General features: G+C 51.6%; 1 protein-coding gene across 21 annotated transcripts in view; it reads right to left on the bottom strand.

The window, feature by feature from the left end:
- Positions 1 to 1,082: 1,082 nt before the first annotated feature.
- Agpat3 (1-acylglycerol-3-phosphate O-acyltransferase 3) overlaps positions 1,083 to 16,605 on the bottom strand; it is a 92,871-nt gene continuing 77,348 nt past the window's right edge. For 18 of the 21 annotated variants that reach the window (XM_087597130.1, XM_087597132.1, XM_087597123.1 and 15 more), the window contains 5 exons: positions 16,379 to 16,532; positions 15,402 to 15,504; positions 9,216 to 9,291; positions 5,923 to 6,121; positions 3,462 to 5,657 (listed from right to left, as the gene is read on the bottom strand). In XM_087597130.1, coding sequence (XP_087453256.1) covers positions 5,569 to 5,657; positions 5,923 to 6,121; positions 9,216 to 9,291; positions 15,402 to 15,504; positions 16,379 to 16,532 — 621 coding nt within the window. In that variant the 3' untranslated portion in view covers positions 3,462 to 5,568. 21 annotated transcript variants of the gene reach the window in all.

Here is a 16,605-nt window from a genome sequence, read left to right as displayed (position 1 = left end):
AGACACATAGAGACACAGAGACAGACAGAGACAGACACATAGACACACACAGAGAGGAGAGAGAGAGAGAGAGAGAGAGAGAGAGAGAGAGAGAGAGAGAGAGAATATGAATGACCCCAGAGGATCCCTTTTGCCTTTGGTTTGCCTCACATAGCTTATGCTGGCAGGCATCGCTTGTTTTCCCCTAGGGTCTTAGCATCCTGAGTGCTATGATGGTCCTGTGCTCCACTATGGTGTATGTGATGCTGGGGACGGAGCCCAGGGCTTTGTGAATGCTAAGCATGAACTCCACCCGCTGAGCTACAGCCCCAGCCAATTTCCTTTTTTTAATAGGAGATTTACCTATTTATTATATGTGAGTACACTGTCGCTGTCTTCAGACACACCAGAAGAGGGCGTCGGATCCCATTACGGATGGTTGTGAGCCACCATGTGGTTGCTGGGACTTGAACTTAGGACCTCTGGAAGAGCAGACAGTGCTCTTAACCACTGAGCCATCTCTCCAGCTGCAATTTCCTTTTTAATGGAGACAGGGAACCTCACTATCTCCCCAGAATGAAGGTGACTTTACCAAAGTTCAGGACGTAGGCATGCCGATTTTGAAAAACATTCACCCTCCAACGGCTTTTAGTCTTTTAAAAAAAATATATATATATATATCTTTATGTGTATAAATGTTTTGTCTTCATGTATGTCACTGTGCATGCCTGGTCTCCAAGGAGGCCAGAAGAGGGCATTGGATTCCCAACGAGTTACACGGTTATGGGCTGCCATGTGGGTGCTAAGCATCAAGCCTGGGTCCTTTGGGAGAGCAGCAGGAGCCCTTGACTGTGGAGCCATCCCTCCAGCCTCCTCCCTGGCTTTTAAAATCCAACATGGGGGACTTGAGTTCCTAGCATAGTGGAGACCCTGGGGCCTGGGGGCAGCGCTGCCAGCTGAAGGGCCTCAGAGAAGAGGCAGAGACCAAGGGATTAGAGGAGGGTATCCCCAAGGGACAGGAAGCACTTGAAAGCTGTCCCTCCTGGAAGTCTATGCAGACCAGAAAGAAAGAAAAGAAAGAAAAAGAGGCAGAGAGTCACTTTCTTGTATATTGTGGACATTTTATCCCTCCTTTCACAACATTGTAATAAACAAGTGTATGATACTTATGCATTTTACCTAGAAAGTACCACCAAGCAGGAGCGCCACGCCGCTTGAGTGACCTTCTACATGCTGTGGACAGAGAGAGCTTTGCATAGCAGTCAACACAGCCAGGCCGTAGACCCAGGCCTTGGGAAGTCTACTTTGGCTCCCAGACCTGGACAACTTCCTAGAGCACAGCCCTCCATCCTTACTCCGGAAAGCTTGTGAGTAGCAAACTTGTAAAAAGAAGAGTACAAAAGGAATCACCCAAATAACACAGTTGCACCCTGTAGACAAATGCATCTCTTGGAGACTGCCCACAGTCAGATATGGCGATTTCTTGGTAATGGAAAAGCAGCCCAGATAGTTGCCCCACCCACCCACGCATGCACGCACTCACGCACGCACGCAGCACTTGATCATTGAAGTTCATGGTTTGTGCGGCTTCCAGAAAGAGCCGTTCCTGTAGTTACAGAACTCACTGATGCTCGGTGCAGAAGCCAGGAGGTACAGTCAAGTCATGTTTGATTGTCACAATGTTACTACTCTGAGACAATAAATACAAGTGGAGCGACGCAACTCTTTCATTGAATCAAGTAACTCCAGTTTAATAGAATACAATTTAGTGCATTTCAGGATCTCGTTCACAGTTCTGCTTCTGTCCAAACACTTTTGCAACAGAAAGAAACCAAAAAGCTACGGGAGAAAAAAGAAAACTCCAGGTGACCTGTCAGTACAAAGTTCACAGTTTCACAGGTCGCTGTCTGTGAAGAGAGGAGGCCACCATCTCTGATGGCTCTGCAAAGTGCTCTCGTTGGGTTGATTTCTGGAGTGGTCTGTGAGAATCCCACCTTTTCCCTGGATTAACCGATTTCAAAAGCCTGTAATAAATTCGATTCATGTGTCCACCCTGTCAGCCAAGTAGATCGCCCAAAGCCTGAACTGGCATTTTAAAATCCTGGCCCCTGTATGCAGGGAATCTAGGGCATGAATGTCAGCACCCTCCTGACAGCCCCATGGCAAGACTCTGGGACAAGGCCTGAGGCAGGTCAGGGGTGCCCTCACCCAGGCCCAGGTGCCTTTGGTTTGGGGCTGGCCTATGGGCCAGAGATGTTTCTAGAAAGAAGGCAGCAGGCATCACAGGTGCGCCATTCTAACCCTGAGCTTCATGACACTGCAGAGGGCTAGAAGCCACACCAAATGGCTAGCGTTAAGCGTCGCATGCATCTAGCTAGTGGTCGGGTCTATGTGTGGGACAAACAGTTGAGGTGCAGGTCATCAGGGCTGGAAAGGTTACTTTTGGCTCGTCCTATAAAGCCTCAGGCTGAGACAGGGCAACATGCAGGAAGAGTCACTTAATTCTTCATCCGGAACCTGACACAAATCGGGGCTAACCCTGACTTTTCCTGGGATAGTATGAAGGCTGGACTGCATCAGAGGCAGAAAAGATTCTCAGGGCAAGGTGCACAAAAGGGGCTGGGAGGGGCAGCCAAGGCATCTGTGAAGACACCTGCATTGTTCCTACAAGAAAGCCTTGTTACATTGTTACAGTTTGTTAACAGGCAGCCTGAGAATTCAAAGCTCATCTCTGTAATCAGACGGGTTCCGCCCCCTTGTCTCCCCTCCCCCAGGACTGGGCTTACAGCATCTCAGATGTGCCTCCCAGATGCAGTCACCAAAGATCCACAAACAGTAAGCGTTTGTTCTGTTTGCTTACCCTTTGGGTTAAACAGGTCTTGTCAAAAGAAGAGTGTCCCTGATCTCTAATTACCCACATTCTGACCATTCAGCCTTCCTAGTATGATGCTCCTGCTTCTTCCAGGATGGCCACCCATCAGGATGCTAACACAAAGCCCTCAGAGAGAGCCTAGATGCTCAATATGGGTGCCGTGAAATGCCACAAGCAGGCAGGAGAGTGGCAGCCACTGCTGAAGTTCAGCATAGCTTCAGCGAGGCCTGCGTGAGGTACGTGGGTGTGGCTGGGGACCAGGGGTGGGAGACCGCCTGGACAGCGGAAGGGTCTCTCGGGGAGATGGTGGGAGCCCTCGTGTATCTGGCTCTTGACCCTGAGTAGGGAGGAGACCATATCCCAGTCTTGTGGGGGCCCCTCTGCTGGAGAACCAGAAGCAGAGCCAGCCTAGCAGTCCAGGCCCTCCCTCCTGAGGCCACCAACCACTCCGGTTCCAGAATGCCTCTGGCTCCTGAGCCTGCTGCTTCCAGCATGGGCTCCCTGAAGGCTAGCAAGCCCACTGCTTCCGCAGACCCTTCTGTCTGAATCTGCCCATGACATCTGTCATGCCTATCAGTAGTAGGGTGTGAAGGAAAAGAGAAAAGCATTATTCTGAGATTTATTAATTTAATAGAAAAATCGAAGGGGCTCTCCTCCCCCTTTTTCTTTCTGAAGCAGATGAAAAAGCAAGATCTGACCCCACCCCAAAAAACCAAAAAGCCCACTCCCACATTCCTAGTGTAGTTTTTATTGCTCTCGGAAGCGCTGTATTGGATCATGAGCAGGGGGAGGCCTAGGAGGACAGAGCCTGCAGCCTGGACTCCTCGGTCATTCATGGACTCAACAGTCAGCTGACCTCAAAGGCTCTGTAGGAAGCCAGAGGCATTAGTGAAGCAGTAAAGGCTCTGAGGTGGCTTTCCTGGGGCCAGGTGCATGCACAGCAGGACCCGTTGGACTGTTTCCTTCCGATTTGTGAGGGAATAGTGAGTGGGGGAAGACAGAGACCCCAAGCAGACAGAAAGACAGAAGGAAAAACCTACCAGTGGGGAGCTGACCCTCGGGAGTACCCAAGGTAGCTTACAGTTGGCAGAGGCCAGGGCACGCAAGCCTTCAGCTGGAGGGGAAGAGATTCAGTGTCTCAGTTAGCTTGACTTAACCCTTTACCCTTACAAATGTGTGTTGCTGTTACCCAAGAGTGACAGGAGCAGCCACTCCATTGTGCATGGACCGTAGAGGCTAGTAGCATCTTCTGTGAACTGGGCATGCTGCCTTATAAGGTCCCCAGCACTTGGGGCCATGCAGCCAGGCCCAGGTCAGCCCTCAGGCTTCTCCAGGTCTCCTTCTTCCAGTGTATCCTATAACATCTTCTCTGCTTTTACTATGAACTCTGGTTGCAGTATGCAAAAAAAAAAAAAAAAATTACCCAGTTTTTCCTTGTTAGAAAACATGAAATGACTTTAAAAGAGCCAGTTCCAGACCAAAGGTAAAAGTATGTGATGGTGTTTCCCGAGGACCTGGGTCTCCCAGAAACCAGGCAGGTCCTTCCTGTGCTGAACAAGAAGGAAATGGGCCTCCAGGGCCAGCAGAGGGACCCTGGCAAGGTACCAAATGCGGGCTGGGGCCCCCTGTTCTCTGCCAGGTCAGTGTATGTCACTGAGGTGGTAAGGGGCAACGGTGGGTATGGTCGGCAGCCATGACACCTGCCTGAATGGAGGCAGAGGAGGAGGAGGACAGGGAGAAGCTGCGAGCCAGCCACAGACCAACACCTGTAAAGAGACTCTAATGCTAACAAGCACTAAAGGCGTCTGATTGAGAACAAGGAGGCCTGATGGTGACACCACCCCATGAAGTGTCCCAGGGGAGTCCCATAGGCTGGAGCACCCCCCCCCCCAGGCACCACAGGTCTGAAGTGTGGGGCCCGAGTGTGGTCTTCCCATCAGGCCCCGTGCGGGACGGCAGCCTGCTGGCTACAGAGGAGGAGATAACAGAGCTGTATGGAGACGCTGTACGAACTCAAGGGTTCCACATTCTGCAGAGTTCTCGGGCGTTCACTTTTAAAAGAGACTTAAGGTGCTCAGACACAACCCCAGCAAGGCGGTGCCACCGGTGGGCGCTGCAGAGGACGGAGGTGTGGTCTTCAGCCCCCAGGGCAAGGGAGGGACAAAGGGGCCAGATCCACATTCAGTGTGTGCTTATCTTTAAGAAGACTTCCTCCCTCCCCAGGGGCTGGAAGCTAAGGTGCCAAGCAGGGCAGGACAAAAGAGCGCTGTGGGACAAGAATCCAGCTGACCTGCCCCCGTGAGGCAGCGGCACCCTTGGAGAGCCAGTGTTCTGGGGTGGAGGGCACAAGGTTGGGGCCAGGTCCATTCCCCAAATAACCGATAAGAAACAAAAGCCTCATTCTAAGTTTAAGAAGGGAGAGCAGCCAAGGCTGCCTCTTGGAGGCAGAGTTCTGGGGGAGCCCCACAGCCCCACCCCCCCCACCCAAGCCCGCCTCTGTCCCCGCAGAGGGCCGATGGGACCCTGCCGGTGCTGGCCAACCATCTTCACCTGGCAGGCCGAGTTCTTTGCTCTTGGCTCAAGTTTTGTTAATATTAGTCACCAGTTAATAAGAAAAATAGTCTCTAAGTGTCTCTTTCCCTCGCTCTTGGGTGTTCTGTTTTAATTGAGTTAATTGGATACCGCGTCAGGATATGGGTGTTCAATCACAGCGTTAATTATTCCTTTTTCTTAAGCTCTTGGTTGCCGTAGCTGGAGCCTTTCTCTATCTCAGTCACTCCTATCAGTCTTCGGACTCCGAAGGAAGCTTGAAAGATAAGAGAGGAGCGATGAGAGGCCTCACAAGGGTGTCCTCACTGGCCTTACCACCCCCACCCCTATCCGCTTCCTCCCCGTGTGTGGTCACTCTAGTACAGGAAGCCACGCTAGTTCTTCACAGCCACCACACTCAGTTCCCTGACCCAAGCCTCTGCCTCCCGGGGCCACCACAACAATGAGCCAAAAGTCCTGGGTATGGCGGTGGCCCAGTGAGTGGACCCCTGCATGTGAGGTGTCACATCCGTGCTCTGTACCTGCTCCCACAAACCCCAAGAACGTCAGGATGAGGAGAGGGGATCCACTGGCAAAGACGCCCAGGACGAAGCTGAAGAGGGGAGAGAGGAGGAATGTGGCCCAGCACAGGAAGTTGAGGAGAGTCCACGGCCTCCGCGCAGGCTTGATCTGCTCCCCGGGGAAAACGCCGCTCTGCTTGTACATCTCTTGCAGGGCATCCTGAGAGCAAAGGGGAGAGGACCAAGCTGAGATCGACAGGAGTGACTCTGATTAGGAGACAACTCAGCAACAAAAGCCGCCTGGCAGGGCACAGGCCACATCGTGAAGCAGACGGAAGGAGCACCTCCATGGAGGATCTTCAGTTGCTTGTCTGAGGGAGGGTCACCTGGACCCAGGAGGGGAGCTTGCTAGGGTACGGCCAGCCAAGCAGGAAGAGCGGCCGAGGGGCAGGACTGGCCAGTGGCTGCTGGTGTAGACCCCAGCATTTATCAAAGGACAGCCAAGGGTCCGGGCCTGGCTGCAGTCCACACCCCTACAGTGAGTCATCTGTGTGCCCAGCACAAGGCTTTTTACCTCCTACACAGCATCCAGGGACCAAACTCAGGACAGCAGCTTTCGTGGTAAGCACTTTCACCTACTGAGCCATTGTGCTGGCCCCATACCATTCCTATGTGCTTTCCTCCTCCTCCCGCTCCTCCTGCTCCTCCTCCTCCTTCTTTGATACAGGCCTGCAACCCAGGTGGGTGTGGGACTCTCCACATAGTTGGTGCTGGCCTTGAACTTCTGATCCTTTAGGGTTAGGATGCTGGAATTGGAGGCATAAACTACTACCCGGCTACATTTTCTTCCTGAGGTATACTAACCCAGGTGAGTGAGAGAAAGAGAAAGTGTATGTGTGTGTGTGTGTGTGTGTGTGTGTGTGTGTGTGTGTGTATGTGTTTGCGCACGCGTACACTCGGGCACGTGTGACTTTTGTTACTTTGGCCGCCGTGGACAGCAGTGACGTAATGCCGGCTGAAGTGACGTAATGCTGGCTGCAGCGTCTTGCATTCTGACTGGGCTTCCTTTTGACACTCCCAACAGGAAGACTTCGGGTCTGACGCTAGTTCAGCGCCCAGGTTTCCCTGGTTTTGCCTGGATTTGACTTCCGCTAGTTCACTTTCAGTGCATGGAAATGATATTGGCTTTTGGACACTGTTTTTTTATCCTACGACTTTAGGGGACTTCCCGGTTCTAACATTCCGACAGTTTTGAAGTTTTTCTGAATCTTAGGCTGAGCGTCGCAAACAGGGCAGTTTGACCGTGCGCCTTTCCAACCTGGACATTCTCATTGTCTCCAGAATCGCTCTGCTAAGGCTTCTAATGCTATGCTGGAAAGAACGATCAGACAGACAGACGGACGGACATATGTTCTGGACCCCAGGAGAAATTCTTTCATTGGGATGACGGGTCTGTGCGTCTGTGGTACATGACCTGTGCTGTGAACTTTGCTGGGCATCGGGGGTGGGAGAAGAGATGGCACACTTTATCCCGGCTTCCAAACAGGCGGGCACAAAGCCAGCCAGGCCCAGCTCGTGAATTTGCTCTTCTGTTTGTTGGTCGTGTCTTGTTTTATTCCTGTTAACACTAATTCTATCAGCCGTGTCCATAGCTTTCTATTTGATTAATGTATATGTTCCTGAGACGGGGGTCCCACCATGTCACTTTGGCTGTCCTGGGATGCTGGCCTTGAACCTCCACCTCAGAGATCCTTCTGCCTCTGCCTCTTGAGTGCCGGGATCAAAGGTGTGCTCCGCTCCGCTTGGCTCCTCCTTTTATAATTTATTTTAATTTTATTTGCCTTGGTGTTTCACCTGCATATATGTCTGTGTGAGGGCATCAGAAGCCCTGGAATTAGACTTTCGGGCATTTTTGAGCTGCCACGTGGGTGTTAGGAATTGACTCCAGGTCCTTTAAAAGAACAGCTGGAACTACTGAGCTGTCTCTCGAGCCACTGTATTAATAACACTCTTGAGGAACACTGACACGCGGAGGGGACCTCCACGAGGCAAGCGCTGTGCATGCACACAGTCCTCGACCTACTGCATCGCTCTGCGGGCTGCTTCTGTTCTCCACTCCCCTGCCGTCTTTCCCGCTGCTCTTTCTGCTCTTCTGCGGGCCTCCTTGTTCTCCATTTTCATCTGTTCTCATTTTAGTCTGTCTGCTGCTTCTCAGGTCCCTCTGAGGGCTTTGATAGTTGTGTCAGGTATCAGGAAGGGTGTATTCCCTTGGGTTGTCTTGCAGTAGCCTGCAGCCGGTCTCCGGTTGAGTCCAGTCTGGGCAAACCCAAGCTGTCTGCCTCTGGGGTCACCTCCCTCCAGATGTGCACAGGCTTCCTTTGGCAGCCTGAGGGGACTCTCTGTGTACCTCTCTCCAGCCTAGTGTCACCATCTTGTGGAACTGTGTAGGTGGGCCAGGACAGTCACCAGGGCAGCACTCCTCAGCATGGAGGAGGAGGAGGAGGGAGAGGAGGAGGGCTGGGACGAGCTCGATACCTTACTGTCTTGAGTGAAGCCACATCTTACCATCTGACCCCATGACTCAAGCCTTTGAGGGGGGACAGCACTACCAGCAGGTGGTGCAGTGCCAGCCAGGCCCTTCACCCTCAAGTCTAGCTCTCCTCCTGACTTGGTCTCTGGGGCTCCCTTACTTCCTTGGGAGCTGTTCCCAGCACTGAGGGGAATTTAATTTGCTATAGGTTTTTCTGGCCATCCGGTTTCCAGAACAATGTGAAGAGGACACCTACTGTCCCAGGAAGTGGGCACAGGGTGAGCACGCACTCTGGACTGGGAACTGGACATGTGTGCTCAGAAGCACCCCAAGGCATCTGCTGAGGGGCCCCATGACATAACACGCTGTTATAAGTCTGGGGGATACCCACAACATAAGCATGCTGTTGGAAATCTAGGGATACCCGTGACATAAGCAAGCTGTTGCAAATCTGGGCAAGGTTTGTTACACACTTAAAATTTCCTTTATATAAAAAAGGAACAAATGTGGTCAAATGCCATCAACGCAGTTTCACTTGCACACACCAGGCACCAGGCCAGACTTTATACTTCACTTCAGCATTAATTTCTCAAGTTTTAAGAACAAGAGACAACTCTAATGCAGGCGAGGACCACCGGTCTTTGGCATCCAAAGGGGAACCATGTGGCACGCTCTTTCCTTCCTTCCTTCTTTCCTTCCTTCCTTCCTTCCTTCCTTCCTTCCTTCCTTCCCTGCTGCCCCAGCCTGCTTTGGAGGTGAGACAAGGGCAAGCAGGAGCCTTTACCTTCTCCTGGTACAGCTTGTGAAGCCACTGGGCCGCGCCGGTCTCGTCTGCTGGGATATCTTCCAGGGGGAACCTCCTGTAAAGTGTAAAGAGTGAATGGACACCTGCCCTACACTGGGAGGGAGCAAGTGACACAGGTGAGACCACCTGAGGCTCCCTACTCAGGCCTCATTCTTTTTTTTTTTTTTTTTTTTTTTGGTTCTTTTTTTCGGAGCTGGGGACCGAACCCAGGGCCTTGCGTCAGGCCTCATTCTTAATTTCTGAAACAACCAGTCAGTCAGTCATCTGGCATGCTGGAACCTTCTGGGCAAGGCCAAGCCATCCCCCACATGAGGGCTGAAAGATGCCTCTATGTCTGGGGACCCTTGTGAGTCATCTGCCTGGCAGACCATGCCTCTACTTCCTCATAGGGTGACTGCAGTGGCCTTGGTCTTTCCCAACACACACCCTGTTGGAGACAACCAAGGGCAAGGATCTGTGGCATTTGACCTTGACTGTCACCTTCAATGATTGACAGCTACGAGAGGCTGTGACCCCAAACCACATAGTGAAGTTTCCCAAAATGCCATTTTCTACTGTGAGTAGTTACGTGAGATTTTTATTAGTTGTGGAATGAGGAAAGTTCTAAAGTACATATGGATGGCATTGGTAGGAGTTACAGGTGGTGGGGTACAGCAAGGGCCCTCTACCTCAGGTCTCAGAGCCTATCCCATAGCATCCTCGCCTTTGGGTTACTGGGAGCTGGTGGTTTGCTAGGAGTACATTGTACGGTTCTGATAGTCACCAGGATGTTAGGTCAAACATATGGTGGGGAAAGGATGGCTGTCAATGACAGTAAAAATGCTTTACGATCATCTGGCTCTAGTCTGCAACAAACAATACCGCCACCTGTAGGGAGAGCCAGCTCTCGGACTCTTCCACATAACCATCATGAACTTTAAAAGGCTAGAGCCAAGTATGTGGTAGTGCACACCTTTAATTCCAGCACTCGGGAGGCAGAGATAGGAGGATCTCTGAGTTCGAGGTCAGCCTGAGTGACAGAGTCCGTTCCACGACAGCCAGGGCTACTGGGAGAAACTCTTGTCTCCAAAAACCAACATAAAACAAAACACAAGACTTAGCGCTGGACATGGCAGCACGCGCATTTAATCCCAGCACTTGGGACGCAGAGAGAGGGTCATAGCTATTGTGGTCTACATGTCAAGTTCCAGGCCACCCAGGGCTACATAGGAAAAGTCCCATCTCAAAATATAACTACTGTTGGAAAGAAAGGAAGGACAGACCAACAGGCAGACAAAAAAGCAAGCTAGACAGGTGGCATATTTCTGTCAGTCAGAAATTGGATGTGGCGTCAGAGAATGAGGAGCTCCTCAACAGGTTCTATGGCAGAGCAGGCTTCGTGCAAGCCTGGGCACCAGACAGGCGCAGCCTGCTTTCCACAGGGAATTGCAGTACCTCTGGAAGCCAGGAGGTGGCGCAGAGCACTCAGGTTCACACAGGTTAGCAAGGACTGGGGTGATCATGGTCCTCCTCTGGGAGCACAGATCCCAAGTCCCAAGGACATCTGACACCTTAAGCGTTCAGCCCCCTCTGCACACTGTTTTCTGGTGTGCCGTGCTCCACACCTGAGTGTTCCCTTCGTTTCACACCCCTTGTGCTCTGAAGCCATTAAGTTACTTTTAAACACAAACACCATGAGTCTGTGTGAATGACATTAGGAGGGTGGCTTACACAAGCTGATACACCAGACAAGGCTTTGCACCCAGGGTGACAGAGGGAGGATTTAAAGTCCCCAAACAGATAGCTTGCTTCTGGAAATTTCTGCTTAGTGTTTTCAGACTTCATTTGCTTGTGGGTAATGGAACTTGGAATAAGGGGGAAACTGGTGAACTCTGGAGAGGGGCTTGGATGGCCACCATGGTGGCCCACAGGTGGCCCTTTCTTTCAGAGGAAAAAAACCATGTGAAAGGTTCACAGGTTGAGACAAACCTGTACATTTAAAATGGAGGCCCTGAGGGGTTGTGGCTGTGTGGGCTGTGTCTAGGGACCTCTTCACCTCAGCACAGCACTGGTGGAGCCCAGGGCCACAGAACATGATGCTCCACAGAGCACTGCTGCAGGCTTACGGGCACATCAGGGTCAGAGGCAACAGCATTTTAGCAGATAAAATATTCATATTTATACCTCCCGAGGGTTCCAGCCACATGCTGGGGACTGCGTGGGAGAGGGTTTGGCACAGATGGCTCACAGTCGGGGGTGGAGCAGGAGGGCACCTCCTATAGCAAGAGGACCACAAGGTTCAGACCTAGTTCATGGGTCTCCTGGTGTGTGTGTGTGTGTGTGTGTGTGTGTATGGGTGTGTATGGGTGTGTGTGTATGTGTGTATATGTGTGTGTATGGGTGTGTGTGTATGAGTGTGTGTGTATGTATGTGTATGTGTGTGTATGGGTGTGTGTGTGTATGTGTGTGTATGGGTGTGTGTGTATGAGTGTGTGTGTATGTGTATGTGTGTGTGTATGTGTGTGTGTGTATGTGTATGTGTGTGTATGTGTGTGTATGGGTGTGTGTGTATGAGTGTGTGTGTATGTATGTGTATGTGTGTGTATGGGTGTGTGTGTATGGGTGTGTGTATGGGTGTGTGTGTATATGTGTATGGGTGTGTATGGGTGTGTGTGTATGTATATGTATGTGTGTATGGGTGTGTGTGTATGTGTATGTGTGTGTGTGTATGTATGTATGTGTGTTGTGTGATGTGTGTGTATGTGTGTGTATGGGTGTGTGTGTATGTATATGTATGTGTGTGTATGTGTGTTACCATATATGCATGTGCACTACTACATAATACACATTATTGAAGTAAGATGACAAGATAGACACATGGTAGTCTTCCTGCTCATGGCAGCTAGAGCTTGAACCTGCTACCCTGAACTTTCCAGGAACAACTGCCATCGCAAAGCTAGCCAACATGACAGCACAAAGAACAGAGGTCCTTTGGGGCTATGTAATGCAGGCCTGCCCCATCACAACCCCGAGAGTTCTGTCTCCCTTGAGGGAGGCATGGGGGAAGGCCCTTGGCCGTGACTGCGGAGGTATGCTGGGTGGCAGGAACAGTACACTTGGACAAAGTCCGTGCTCAAGAGCACATACCAGCCAAGGCTTCTGCGAGCTCGAAGCTGTCTGTTGAAACGCAGTTCGACGTCTCTACAGAATCAGCATATCACAGAGGAAAGGGCAGAGAGAGGAGGCCTCCCTTGTCATAGCTGGGTGCCCATGCGGGACACTTCAGCTTGATGGGTGACTGAGCAGCTGGACGGGGGGGGGGGGGGAATATGGCCACCCAGCCACGGTCTGGCTCTGACCTGGGGCAGTTAAGCCAGAGGACAGGAGCATGACTGGCCTCTGAGGGGACTCACCTCCGGACACGGCCAGATTCTCAGTCACTGTCATCTACCTTAAAGTTGTTCTTTTGTTCTCCACTGTCTCTCAAAAATCATGTATTAGCATTTTGGTTTCCTACAATCCTGGTCCTACTTGAAAAAAAAAAAATGGGCCGGTGGGAGGTCCTTGGTCATGGCCATCTCTGAGGGGTCAGTGCCCCAGCCCTCCCTCTTTAGCCAACTGACTGATGGAGTGATTGCTATATTCAGCCCTGGGTGTGTTCCTGCCATAGCGTGCTGACCCTACACTGGACCAAAGCAACAGACACTCAACTGTGGACTGAAACTATTAAACTCCTAAGTCTAGACAAAGTCTCTTCTTTGTAAGTTAATTATCTCAGGTAGGTGTTACGGTGAGAGGAAGCTGACCAACACACCTGGCCATGGAAACCACCTAAGGCTCAGAAGTAATCACCGTAGTCCCCCTGGGGTCGGCTTCCCTGCTGGAGGCTGACCAATATGAAGGAGAAGACCGTAGGCTCACTTGACTCCAACCCAGGGTGTTTCCCAGGACCAGATGGGGGTCCTGGACCTCCAGCTGTTTACAAAGTCAGGAGGAAAAGGCCGGTGGGCTCACTGCTCACTCTAGCTGGTCTCTGCTACTTCCTTCTTTTTCCCACCCCGTGTCCCTCCCTCCGCCTGTTTCACCCCATCACTAGATAGGAGAGAATGAAGAATGGACGGGAGAGAGGTCCCTGCGTCTTCCTGCGTCCTTCTTTTGTAACAAACAGCAACCAACCCCCAAGTGGGTGACAACAACTCACCCTATCTCTCGGGGTCCTTGACATTTTACCCTCTGACAACGACTCACCCATCTCTCGGGGTCCTTGACATTTTACCCTCTGACAACGACTCACCCATCTCTCGGGGTCCTTGACATTTTACCCTCTGACAACGACTCACCCTGTCTCTCGGGGTCCTTGACATTTTACCCTCTGACAACGACTCACCCTGTCTCTCGGGGTCCTTGACATTTTACCCTCTGACAACGACTCACCCTGTCTCTCGGGGTCCTTGACATTTTACCCTCTGACAACGACTCACCCTGTCTCTCGGGGTCCTTGACATTTTACCCTCTGACAACGACTCACCCTGTCTCTCGGGGTCCTTGACATTTTACCCTCTGACAACGACTCACCCTGTCTCTCGGGGTCCTTGACATTTTACCCTCTGACAACGACTCACCCTGTCTCTCGGGGTCCTTGACATTTTACCCTCTGACAACGACTCACCCTGTCTCTCGGGGTCCTTGACATTTTACCCTCTGACAACGACTCACCCTGTCTCTCGGGGTCCTTGACATTTTACCCTCTGACAACGACTCACCCATCTCTCGGGGTCCTTGACATTTTACCCTCTGACAACGACTCACCCTGTCTCTCGGGGTCCTTGACATTTTACCCTCTGACAACGACTCACCCTGTCTCTCGGGGTCCTTGACATTTTACCCTCTGACAACGACTCACCCTGTCTCTCGGGGTCCTTGACATTTTACCCTCTGACAACGACTCACCCTGTCTCTCGGGGTCCTTGACATTTTACCCTCTGACAACGACTCACCCTGTCTCTCGGGGTCCTTGACATTTTACCCTCTGACAACGACTCACCCTGTCTCTCGGGGTCCTTGACATTTTACCCTCTGACAACGACTCACCCTGTCTCTCGGGGTCCTTGACATTTTACCCTCTGACAACGACTCACCCTGTCTCTCGGGGTCCTTGACATTTTACCCTCTGACAACGACTCACCCTGTCTCTCGGGGTCCTTGACATTTTACCCTCTGACAACGACTCACCCTATCTCTCGGGGTCCTTGACATTTTACCCTCTGAAAGGTCCCCAGAATTACAGACCCCACACAGTCACAGAGACTGTCTGCAACTGGCAAAAGCAGGCCTCTGCTAGAGCATGAGGCAAATCATAGTCAGCTGCTGTGGACGTCCGAAGCAGCCCCACACCTGCGACTAAAGTGAAAACAATCTTATAACATTTGTGTTCTTAAAAGACCCCAAAATTCCAGAATTCTTACTAGTTTATGTCCACAAACTTATTTATGAAAGTCCCCACAGTGTAGTTAGTAAACTAGTATGAGCTCAAGTCCACTCAGAAGAATCAGTTGCAGGCGTGGAGCAGAACTGATGTTGATGAATTGTTTCCTCAGGGGCACAGAGATGAACATCACCTTGGCTTTGCTCCTCAGCCAACACTGAGACATGGACTCTATCCACCCGGTCAACCTGTGACTCTGTGTTCTACAAGGCAGGCTGCCTCTGCGTGGGAGGTCTCAGATGTGCCTCGGGCCCTTCCAATGGGTCCTGACGGTGGCTGCATCACAGACGATGGCCAAGCAAACCCTGCAGGCACCATCACCTGGGCTCTGAAAAATAGGCCAGGCCTTCCCCAATCAGAGCTTCCTATAAATGCCAAATCGCAGCCACCTGGGGGCTGTGCCACTCCAGGAGGGGCTCTGCAGGATGTCCCATGTCACTAGCTCAAAACAAGAGATCAAAGGTTATTCTGTGTGACTGCTGTTCAGGGAGACCAATTGACCCTGGGCAGACTTGGAATAGAGCTTGCCTCAGAGACGTGTGTGCATAGGTGTCCACTGAGACTGGGAGACGCACAAGAAACAGCCCTCACACTGGCCAGGGGACTCCAGAGGCTACTAGGCTGCCTTGCTATGTCCCACACCCTCAGGAGTCCTGCAGCAGGCCACGCCAAGTCCTGACAGCCCTCTGACGGGCGCTCACCTCACACACATGTCTGCCTCATACTTCTTTCCATACAGGATCCCCAGGAGAGATGGGTTCTTGTTCCCTCTGAAGTTCAGAGTCACGTCGTAGATAGCTGCAACTGAGGGGAGGAGACAGGACCAGTGAGCGATGGATGATGGGAAACACTCTGGAGCAGTGATGTCACCCCCTAACAGAAAAGCCACACTTCACCTGGGTCTGCCCCTCCTCCACACAGCAGAGCATTCACCTGGGTCTGCCCCTCCTCCACACAGCAGAGCATGGGGCGGTGATCTTCACTCCCAGCTGGCTAGCCAAGTGCTCAGACCCTCTCTGCTGGTGGTGCCCTCCTGCCCAGGGCTCTTGGCCCCTTTCTGTGGCTTAGGTAACCCCTCCCAGATGTCTCTGCTCTGACATTCTCCTTTATAATTAATGTTTTGCTTTATTTGAGTTTTACTATTGGACAACTTGCCACTAAGTAGCAATTTATCATCCCCAAAGAGATCGCAGGTCTTCTAACAGGTCAATCCTACTTCTGCCATTCTTCCGGGCTTCTGGTGTATTTTACATTTTTATATTTTATATTCTACTTTAAAAAAAATAGGGTTGGGGATTTAGCTCAGTGGTAGAGCGCTTGCCTAGCAAGCACAAGGCCCTGGGTTCGGTCCCCAGCTCCGGAAAAAAGAAAAAAGAAAAAAGAAAAAAAAATAAAATAAAGCTTTTTTCCCCCCCTTTTGAAACAAATTCTCATTTGTCCAGGCTGGCCTCAAACTGTCTCTGGAACTTTGAATTTATATAGCCAAAAATAATCTCCTGATCTGACTCCACCTCCTGAGTATTATGGTTGCAGGGAGTTCCCCCAATGCCTGGTTTATGGGGTACCAGAACAGAGGATCCCACGTGAGCAACATCCCCAGCCCCATTAAGTTCTCGCTTTGCCCAGTGGCCTCGTGGGCAGTGGCGGCCTCCAGCTTCTCCCGGGGTCCCAGGCTTACCCGTCCCCCGGAGGCACTGGACTGCAGTGGTAAAACCCTTGGTCCGGGGCAGCAGGTGGTACTTGAGTGGGGGGAGCCCCTTGGAGGCAGCCACCTCCATGCTGACGCGATGCTTGGTCTCTGTGAATCGTGTTCCTTCGCAGTACAGGAGGAACTAGGGGTAGGGAGAGGACAGAAGGTTATTCCGGGACAGCAGGGACGGAACCAGAGCCCTGCCATTCAATGCC

This window comes from Rattus norvegicus, chromosome 20 (assembly GCF_021556685.1).
Source record: "Rattus norvegicus strain SHRSP/BbbUtx chromosome 20, alternate assembly SHRSP_T2T, whole genome shotgun sequence".
NCBI classification, from domain to species: domain Eukaryota; kingdom Metazoa; phylum Chordata; class Mammalia; order Rodentia; family Muridae; genus Rattus; species Rattus norvegicus.
The sequence above is the reverse complement of the archived record's forward strand: the minus strand, read 5'-3'. Positions and strand labels throughout refer to the sequence as shown.